The 11619-nt window shown below is 38.7% G+C and overlaps 1 protein-coding gene across 1 annotated transcript in view; it reads right to left on the reverse strand.

Moving 5' to 3' along the window:
* LOC109866217 (protein cornichon homolog 3-like) overlaps window positions 1–11262 on the reverse strand; it is a 41646-nt gene extending 30384 nt beyond the window's left edge. Inside the window, exon 1 of the mRNA XM_020454769.2 lies at window positions 10739–11262. Within this exon, the coding sequence (XP_020310358.2) occupies window positions 10739–10816 (78 nt within the window). The 5' untranslated portion in view covers window positions 10817–11262. The remainder of the gene's footprint in view (window positions 1–10738) is intronic.
* Window positions 11263–11619: the final 357 nt, after the last annotated feature.

Consider the following 11619-nt stretch of genomic DNA (forward strand, 5'->3'; position numbering starts at 1 on the left):
AGTATTCATGCTTATCATCCTCGTCATATGAGGAGACATCTTGGATGCACACAGTTGACATCAGGTGTTTGTGTACGTTACATCCATTCATGAGCATGACTGGCCACAGACTATGGTTGACTGGCAACTCAACTGTTGTTGTCTGCTTGTTTGTGGGAGACCCTGGCCCTCTTTGAACACGTCCCCTACCTTATGTCACTGCCATACTACTTGAGGCATTCATATAGAAAAACATTACATTAAAAATAACACCTCAAACATGAGGCAGGGAACATAAATTCCGATGCAAAGACTACAAGTTTCGTGTTCATAATATTAAGCAGCTATGGCTACTTATTCAGGAGGATTTTAAACCCGCTTGAGATGGGTTCATTTTCTCAAGGTACATTTTTAATCAACCCTGAGCAGAATACAATTAAAACGGTTTGATGACTGGGTGCAGTACATCTCTAAAACTGGAAAGGTCATCATGGACTGAAAGATCTGTTCTGGACTGCACACAGTCACTGCAGGCTGATGCTCTACATGTGTGACATGTGCCCAGTGCAACCGCTTGGAAGCCTCACAAACGTTTCCTCAGTGAGTGGAGATTGCCCATTTGGGGATTGCTGCTCTTTTTGAAGTGGCAGCCGGTAGCAGTAGCAGTGCTACCTGAGGGGAATGGACTTTATACTGTGTTTTGATTTATTTTGCGTTTACTGAAGCTTTCTATCCAAAATGATTTAAATGACATGGTGCCATATGTGGGGAGGGATGGTTCAGCTTCCTCATGATTGACTGGCCTTATTAAACATGCTCACATCTGTGTAGGCCTACAGTATATCTCCAAAGACCAGCATGGCAATGTTGTTCTTTCCCCCAGATCAGAATAACAAAATCCCTACCTCCTTTTGCCAGACAAATAAAATCGAATAAAACTGTATTGTCCATTCAGGATGGGACATTTTTCTATGGCATCACCTTATGTTTAAACGATCACATACACATACAGTACCAGTTAAACATTTGGACACACCAACAGTACTCATTCAAAGGTTTTTCTTTATTTGAACTATTTTCTACATTGTAGAACAATAGTGAAGAAATCAAAACTATGAAATAACACATATGGAATCATTTAGCAACCAAAAAAGTGTTAAATCAAAATATATTTTATATTTGTGATTCTTCAAAGTAGACACCCTTTGCCTTGATGATAGTTTTGCACAATCATGGCAGTCTATCAACCAGCATCGTGAGGTAGTCACCTGGAATGTATTTCAATTAATAAGTGTGCCTTGTTAAAAGTTCATTTGTGGAATTTCTTTACTTCTTAATGTGTTTGAGCCAATCAGTCGTGTTGTGACAAGATAGGGGTGGTATACAAAAGATAGCCCTATTTGGTAAAAGACCAAGTCCATATTATGTCAAGAACAGCTCAAAGAGAAAGAGAGACGACTGCCCATCATTACTTTAAGACCTGAAGGTCAGTCAATATGGAACATTTCAAGAACTTTGAAAGTCCAGTTGCAAAAACCATCAAGCGCTATAATGAAACTGGCTCTCATGAGGACCGTCACAGGAAAGGAAGACACAGAGTTCTCTGCTACAGACGATACGTTTATTAGAGTTAACTGCACCTCAGATTGTAGCCCAAACAAATGCTTCACAGAGTGCAAGTAACAGGCATATCTCAACATCAACTGTTACGGATGATCTTCACATATGTGATTCGCACCGTGAAGCATGGAGGAGGAGGTGCGATGGTGTGGGGATGCATTGCTGGTGACACTCTCTGTGATTTATTTAGAATTCAAGGCACACTTAACCAGCATGACTACCACAGCATTCTGCAGCGAAATGCCATCCCATCTGTTTTTATACTGACAACAGTATAAAGAAAATCAACAGGACAATGACCAAATCCACCTCCAGGCTGTGTAAGGACTATTTGACCAAGAAGGAGAGTGATGGAGTGCTGCATCAGATGACCTGGCCACAATCTCCTGACCTAAACCCAAGAGATGATTTGGGATGAGTTGGACCGCAGAGTGAAGGCAAAACTCTTTCCCGACAGTTGGAAAAGCATTCCAGGTTGAGAGAATGCCAAGAGTGTGCAAAGGGCAAAGGGTGGCTACTTTGAAGAATCTAAAATCTAAAATATATTTAGATTTTTTAAACACTTTTTGGTTACTTACATGATCCCATATGTGTTATTTCATAGTTATGTCTTCACTATTATTCTACAATGGAGAAAAAAAGTTAAAATAAAGAACACACTTGAATGAGTATGTGTCCAAACTTTTGACTGGTACTGTATATTATCACATCATACACGTTTAAATGGGTTTCATGATTACAACTATTTCATACAGTTGAAGTTGGAAGTTTACATACACTTAGGTTGGAATCATTAAAACTCATTTTTCAACCACTCCACAAATGCCTTGTTAACAAACTATAGTTTTGGCAAGTCGATTAGGACATCTACTTTGTTCATGAAACAAGTAATTTTTCCAACAATTATTTACCCATTATTTCACTTATATTTCACTGCATCACAATTCCAGTGGGTCAGAAGTCTACATACACATGACTGTGCCTTTAAACAGCTTGGAAAATTACAGAAAATGATGTCATTTTAGAAGCTTCTGATAGGCCAATTGACATAATTTGAGTCAATTGGATGTGTACCTGTGGATGTATTTCAATGCCTACCTTCAACTCGGTGCCTCTTCCCTTGACATCATGGAAAAATCTAAATATATCAGCCAAGACTTCAGAAAAAAATTGTAGACCTCCACATGTCTGGTTCATCCTTGGTAGCAATTTCCAAACGCCAGAAGTTACCACATAAATCTGTACAAATAATAGTACGCAAGTATAAACACCATGGTACTGGTCTGATGAAACAAAAACAGAACTGTTGGCCGTAATGACCATCGTTACGTTTGAAGGAAAAAGGGGGAGACTTGCAAGCCGAAGAACACCATCTCAACCGTGAAGCACGGGGGTGGCAGCATCATGATGTGGGGGTGCTTTGCTGCAGGAGGGACTGGTGCACTTCACAAAATAGATGGCATCATGAGGCAGCAAAATTATGTGGATATATTGAAGCTACATCTCAAGACATCAGTCAGTAGGTTAAAGCTTGGTCTCAAATGGGTCTTCCAAATGGACAATGACCCCAAGCATACTTCCAAAGTTGTGGCAAAATGGCTTAAGGACAACAAAGTCAAGGTATTGGAGTGGCCTTCACAAAGCCCTGACCTCAATCGTATAGAAGAAGCGTGTGCAAGCTAGGAGGCCTACAAACCTGACTCAGTTACACCAGCTCTGTCAGGAGGAATGGGCCAAAATTCACCCAACTTATTGTGGGAAGCTTGTGGAAGGCTACCCAAAACGTTTGACCCAAGTTAAACCATTTAAAGGCAATGCTACCAAATACTAATTGATTGTATGTAAACTTCTGACCCACTGTGAATGTGATGGAATAAATAAAAGCTGAAATAAATCACTCTACTATTATTCTGACATTTCACATTCTTAAATTAAAGTGGTGATCTTAATTGATCTAAAACAGGGAATTTTTACTAGGATTAAATGTCAGGAATTGTAAGGGATTTCCTCCTCTTCTTCCGAAGAGGAGAGGCGAAAAGGATCAGAGGACCAATATGCGGCGTGGTAAGTGTCCATGGTTCTTTTAATATGTAAACTTACTCATGAACAACTGATACAACAAAACAAGAAACGTGTGAAACCCTAAACAGCCCTATCTGGTGCAAAACACAAAGACAGGAACAATCACCCACAAACACACAGTGAAACCCAGGCTACCTAAGTATGATTCTCAATCAGAGACAACTAATGACACCTGCCTCTGATTGAGAACCATACTAGGCCGAAACATAGAAAACCCCAAATCATAGAAAATCAAACATAGACTGCCCACCCAACACAGGAAATAAAGGTCAGAACGTGACAGGAATTGTGAAAAACTGAGTTTAAATGTATTTGGCTAAGGTGTATGTAAACTTCCGACTTCAACTGTACAGTATATACAGGGCAATTTAACATACAGTGAAACAATGTGACTTAATTTTATTGATATCACATTGATGGATGAATAGCCTATGAGGGATTCATGAATGTGTGGGACTATGTGCAACCACCAACTGAACTAAACCCTAGCTGACTAGAGTCACTTACACTGAGCGCACAAAACATCAAGAACACCTTCTCTTCATGACATAGACTGACCAGGTCAATCCAGGTGGAAGCTCTTATTGATGGCACTTGTTATTTCCATTTCAATGAGTGTAGATAAATGGTTAAAGAAGGGTTTTTATGCCTTGAGACAATTGAGACATGGATTTTGTACATGTGCCGTTCAGAGGGCAAAACAAAATATTTAAGTGCCTTTTAACAGGGTATGGTAGTAGGTGTCAGGCGCACAGGTTTGTGTCAAGCACTGCAACGCTGCTGGGTTTTTCACTCTCAGTTTCTTGTGTGTATCAAGAATGGTCCACCACCCAAAGGATATCCAGCAACTTAATGCAACTGTGGGAAGCATTGGAGTCAACATGTGCAAGCATTCCTGTGGAACGCTTTCAACACCTTGTAGAGTCCATGCCCCGACGAACTGAGGCTGATCTGAGGGGGAGTGCAACTCAATATTAGGAAGGTGTTCTTAATGGATGATTCTCACGAAATCTTGGTTTCAAAGATTTCAAACATGAAATCTTTAAAAAGACTTTAAAATTTCCTTTTCGGCATTAATAAGGTCTGTAGTGTTTGTGAGCATTAATTTAAAAACATTTACTGACAATTTAACACCTTTTTGAACATATTTTCCAAATCAAATCCTTAAAATCTCATTACCGCAACGGTCTGAAAACGTGAAGACCATTAGGAAAGCTAATACATTTTCAAATGTTTTTTATTTTTATTATTAACGCTCATGTGCACTTGAAACCCTATATTTTTTTATATTTTTTAAAATTTGATTTTGACTGATTTCTCTCATTACCGCAACACCTTCTGCAATCTACAACCTAATATTTTAGATATTTAATTGAAATCTGACATATTTTCAAAATGATGTGGCAAGCCTGAAAGAACGGAACGTATCGATTCTGCACATGCATTTAAAAGAAAATTACTCTTTTTCCCATTCATCAAATTAACATTAAATGAACACCTGTTGTGGTAATGACACATAGGTTTCTGAAATTAGGTCAATGATTTTGGAATACAAAGACTGAGGTATGGTTAAAAACATTATAAAATGTAATGTAGAAAATAAATGAGATAATATTGGCACAATCATAGGTTCAAGTTCAATCAATTTAATTTTGCAGTGCTTCAAAAGTACATAACATACACAGACTAAAAACAGGGAACACATAAAAACAACACAAACAAAAACATCAGAACAGCACATGTGTCACGCCTTGGTCATAGTGTTTTGTGTTTTCGTTATATATTTTGGTCAGGCCAGGGTGTGACAGGGGTTTATGTTATTGTATTTCGTATTGGGGTTTGTAGTATTTGGGATCGCGGCTGATTAGGGGTGTTGTATAGGCTTGGCTGCCTGAGGCGGTTCTCAATCAGGAGTCAGGTGATTCACGTTGTCTCTGATTGGGAACCGTATTTAGGTAGCCTGAGTTTCGCTTTGTCTTTCGTGGGTGATTGTTCCTGTCTCTGTGTAGTGTTCACCAGATAGGCTGTAATAAGTTTCACGTTCCGTTTGTTGTTTTTGTATTTATAAGTTATTTCATGTATCGTCGTTTATTTCATTAAAGACATGAGTAACCACCACGCTGCATTTCGGTCCTCTCTTTCGACAAACGAAGAACGTCGTTACAACATGTCATCATCACTACATCGTCACTACAAGAAACTAGCTCCCTGGTATACAGAGAATGCCCGAGCCCTGAAGCAAGCTTCCAGAAAATTGGAACGGAAATGGCGCTACACCAAACTGGAAGTCTTCCGACTAGCTTGGAAAGACAGTACCGTGCAGTATCGAAGAGACCTCACTGCTGCTTGGGCATCAATTTTTTTTAAAGCATATATATCATTAGCATATATATATATATATATATATATATATATATATATATATATATATATATATATATATGCTAATTACTCTTGCTGTGTCCTCTCCAACCCCTAACCTCTCTCTCTCCTTCCTTCTGTACTCTTCCAGCAGTTCTGGGTTGGTGTCAACTTTTTCTCTGAATTTTGTCAGCCTTTGCTAAAGCTTTCTTTTTGTCACTTGCTGACTGTCTGCAATTAAACAGGACATAAATCAAAATATCAACAGTTAGTAAATAATATTTAAATAAATTGTTCATTATGTATATTTAAAAATATAGTCTATGATTAATTTCTCATTACCGAAACAGAAGTTCTCTCTACCGCAACCGGCCTTACATTGCAGCGGTAAGTCAGAATGGTCTTTCGGAGGATGAGGAACCTTAGCATGTTTTGCTAACAATAGAGAAGACATGATCACTAAGCAAATTTTTACTCAATGTACATAGACATTAATTAAGTATATTTTCATAGAAATGTTTAAATCTAACATTTTATAAATGTGAAAAACAATCGATATATGATAGTCAATACTGTCATGTACGCAGTCTGACGAGAGAATGTTTAACTTTTATCTGGAGAAATATAAAGAGATCTGCTTACCTGGTAGCCATGTTGAAGTTACTGGCAGATGTGTTGCTTCATTCAAATTCATACTTTATTTAAAATTCTCTGTGTGTGTAGACAGTCCTTCAATAATGTTGCAGAGGATGAGAACATCAGTCATGGACACTTAATTTTTCCACTATTTTCATCATTATTATACATGTATATTCAGTTAATATTTTTTCTGTCATTTGAAAACATTTTTTTCTGAATATTTTCATTTGCCTCCGTTTAAATGACAAAATAACATACAGTTGAAGTTGGATGTTTACATCCACTTAGGTTGGAGTCATTAACAATGGTTTTCAACCACTCCACACATTTCTTGTTAACAAACTATAGTTTTGGCAAGTCGGTTAGGACATCTACTTTACATACTTCCACAGTTGTGGCAAAATGGCTTAAGGACCACAAAGTCAAGGTGTTGGAGTGGTCATCACAAAGCCCTGACCTCAGTCCCAGAGAAAATGTGTGAGCAGAACTGAAAAAGCGTGTGTGAGCAAGAAGGCCTACAAACCTGACTCAGTTACACCAGCTCTGTCAGGAGGAATGGGCCAAAATTCACCCAACTTATTGTGGGAAGCTTGTGGAAGGCTACCCGAAACGTTTGACCCAAGTGAAACCATTTAAAGGCAATGCTACCAAATACTAATTGAGTGTATATAAACATCTGACCTATTGGCAATGTGATGAAATAAATAAAAGCTGAAATAAATCATTCTCTCTACTATTATTCTGATATTTCACATTCTTAAAATAAAGTGGTGATCCTAACTGACCTAAGACATGGACTTTTTACTAGGATTAAATGTCAGGAATGGTGAAAAACTGAGTTTAAATGTATTTGGCTAAGGTGTATGTAAACTTCCAACTTCAGACTGAGCTGGATGCGTTGCGGTAAATAGAATTTCAGCAGAAAATGCAATAAAATACAAAAATAATTCATTCCTGAATTGAAATGACTGTTTGTGCAAGGTAGAGAACACTATAATCTTTATTATAATATTTTGTTACATTACTAAATGACATGTTTTTTTATTTAAAATCATTACTGCCATGGTTTTTAATGGTTTCATGAGAATGACCCTAATGTTATTAAATGTAAATAAATAAATGTTATTATACTGCACATAGATCGAAATTATAAGCAATATGTCCTTCCCACGTAACACCTTGCTCAGAGGCCAGTAGCATTGAGTGGAGGAGTCAGTGTGAGGGTTCGTTAGACTTGTGAATGTCCTGTACTTGCTAGAGGCTCCAGTATGAGGCACACATTGAATCAGCAGGAGGGAAACCACTAATACATATGACTCCTTCACAGTGCCCACCTACGCTTACTAACCGGCATCCATTAAATGTCAGGAAAACAAAAACAACATATGGCCACCATGAGATTGAATGATGTTAACTTAACGTATGCCCTCTTCGCCAATGGGGCTTAACACATCATATGGGTGGGGGTGGGGGGGGGGGTTCCCATAATTTACTGGTTCCACAAGAGCCGTTCACATGGACCTGTTAATGGACACTCATAATACATCATGACAGACCTGGATGACAAGGACAAAAATAAATTGACTGAATAATCATGATAACAATCAATTGAACGATACGTTTATAACATTAATGTGCATCATTTACTTTTTTATACCACTCTTAAAACTACTACTACTACTACTACTACTACTACTACTACTACTACTACTACTATTGGCCCATTTCAAACTTCACATTCTAGTAAAGGTTACTTTTCGTTATTATCGATATCAGTAAATTGTCCTCGATAAATGATCGGGATCGATCATTGTCGGTTTATTGTCACCCAGCTCTACATTAGGGGCTCTGGTACACCGAGGGAAATCACTCAACCATTTTGTGTCTGTGCGTTTCGGAGCAGTGTGGAGTTTAGGAGAACACAGTTAACCTTGTATGTTAATTAAAACACCCTCTGTTACAAGCAGTCCCAGTAGTGATGGTGTAACTGGGATTACATGATTGACTAATGATATTTCAATCTGACAGAACCTAGCTAACTAACCAGTGAGGAGTGACTTGTAGGAGCGTTGATCAACCTTGAGCTAGTTTGCCATGAATTCATCGATTAGGATTCATCTAAAGTGCATCCGTTACAACACGTTAAAGTACATAGAGTCAAGGGTTTCAGATCATTCAAAGAACTTGACGACTGAACGTCAGCTTGTCTTTGGCACTAACATAAAAATGTTATGTGTGGTCTGGACATGTGAAGAAGTATCACCACCGAGACTGAAATGATAGTTTCTTGGACACGACATCTCAACAAATCATAGACATCAGTCAACGTCTTGTCTGACAGGGTTCTCATCAGTCATCCCCCAGTATAGTACATGCCCTGTGAGAGATGAGGCTGCTTGTTAACAGGCAGTGAGTAATGACAAGACATGTCCTGATATTCCAAACGTCCTTCCTTCTGAGTACCTTCCCTCTGTAAATATGAGAGCTCAGACAGAGGAGTTTAGAGCATGTCAGGAGAGGAGAGAGGAGGATGTATAGGCCATGTTAAACCTGTCAGGTCCACTTAAAAACAAGCAGAACTATAGTAAATCTGTCAAGTAGAGGGATAAGATAATGGGCAGGACAATTGGATGACAGACAGTTAAAAAATATTGTTTCTCATTGTAGCACGTATGGGCACATTTCACTGTCAAACTGCATGGGACCATGTATTGCAATGACTTAGATGGTGTCTAGATGACAGCCATGCTGTAATGTGAAAAGGGCTGGTCATTTAAAACCTATTCTTATCTCTATAATTGTGATAGTAGACTGCATAACAGGCTATTCCCATTATGCTCACTTACTGTACAGTGAATACTGTAGCTTTGGCTGTAGCTTATGCCCGTGTTTGTGAATGAGAATCAGGTTGCTAGAGATATCTCCACCCTGTCATCATAAGCATTGTGGTTCCCATATGTCTCAGTTTGGTTTGGAACATGGTGCTTTAAGAGACCACGTTTGTGGGTCTGATTCCCGCATGGCCAGAATACATTGAAATGTGTATGAGTTGTAAAGTCATTTCGGATAACACTGTGTTAAATGACCACAATACAGTATATAACAGTGATATAAACATAATGAAAACAGCTATGTGGGAGAATAATGTTCTAGGTATAAGCTGTATAACTGTAATGTGTTCTTCAAATCGTGAGTTGCAGACAGTCTTATTATATGCTAGATGGGATTTGTCCACTGCTCTGTAGTCCTACATGGGCCTGACAGACAGATGCCATGCCTCCTCCTGTAATTGCTGGGGCTCAGTAGAACACCTGAAGCTCTTCAATCTCAGGTCTGTTGCTATGCAAAGGCACGACGGGGGCCAAGGGCATTGCGACCTGACCCAAATCTGCCGTCACATAAAACGCCGCAGGAGGGCGCGAAGGCTTTGAGAGTAAATATTTCGATTATTCAAATATTGTAATGCATTCATATTGGAGTTTCTGTATTGCAGGGATTTTAACAAAGACAATAACAAACAGATACAAATATGACGGAGGGAATTTGTCTCAGTGGGCTAGAACAGCGTGTCCAACGTCTCCAACAGATTTCCCCAAAATTCCAGAGCGGTGCGTAATGCCCGAGTCAAGCTAATTATTGTAAAACCTTTTGATAAAACTATATTTAACTAAATTTGCAATAACAAAATAAAAACGATATGACCATCATGTAGTAGAATGAAGTGAAAATGCAAGCCAAGAATTCTGTATTGGGCTGAACGTCCGAGATATGGGTGCACACCTGTCAATTTTGGGATTTTCTTCCCCCTGCCCGTTAGAGATGGTGGGTTTACAAAGGAAGGTTGGGCATTGAAACTGCACCTTTCGAAACATCAAAATACGTATTCATTATCTTGAGCAAGGCACTGGGGATGTGAGCAGGTAAATACACACATTAGCCTACGCACTATTACGCAATATTATCCATAACCATTCAAAATCCCAAAAAAGGCTGTGAATGTATTTTTTAAAACTCATAACACAAATCATAATTATATAGCAATAAAAACTCCACTTACATGCCATATCGCAAAGAAGATCAGAGAAGCACAGAGGACCAGCGACAGCATATAGCAGAAGGCAGCGAAAGTGAACATAATTGAACACCACGAGAAATATCACCCAAAAGAGAACTCAGCTGAATTTTTTTTTTTAAGGATTATGTTGCCATGGCAAACCGAAGTGATAACGACACCATCACTTTGCCCTGAATGTTGCAACAAATTGTTGCAGAACGTCCAACGAAACGCTCGTCCGCGGTCTCACTTTGAAGTCCAAACGTGTTGCCGCCAAATGTTTTAATTGGAAATTAGACCAGTGGAATCGATATGGTGAAAACGGACAGACATTGTTACACAATAGCAAAGTCCAAGCGATGTCTTGAAATTGATATCAAGAGATCCAAATTATGCACAAAAGCATCCAGGATAGGAATAATGCTTTTGACAGGTAAATGTTATCCATACAGTGACTAAAGAGTATCTTGTCGGCTACTATGTGATGGTATCTCCCCAACAATCCTGACACTAAGCATAATAAACAGCGTCTTCAAACCACAGTTAACCTATAGCTCCACCACACCGAAGGCGCAGAGTCTGGCGCCCCAACAGGTGGATTTAAAGGGCCAGCGTTCAAACTGTATGGTTCATCGACTGTATCTTCCCAATTCCCATCCAAAAGCACATGCTTTTTAAGCTTTTTTTTTTTTTTTTTGCAACTATAGGCTACTCTAGGCTATATGGTTGTCATGTGAATAGTAGACGGAGCATCCCAAACAAGCCACACATTCACACAGACAGGGTTTAAAAATCAAAGAACGCCTAAAATAATTCCACAGATTATTTAAATGTTGAGTATGGTTTGGATGGATATATTGTGATGGAGTTACAAATTGTGATTG

This window comes from Oncorhynchus kisutch, linkage group LG21 (genome assembly GCF_002021735.2).
Source record: "Oncorhynchus kisutch isolate 150728-3 linkage group LG21, Okis_V2, whole genome shotgun sequence".
NCBI classification, from domain to species: domain Eukaryota; kingdom Metazoa; phylum Chordata; class Actinopteri; order Salmoniformes; family Salmonidae; genus Oncorhynchus; species Oncorhynchus kisutch.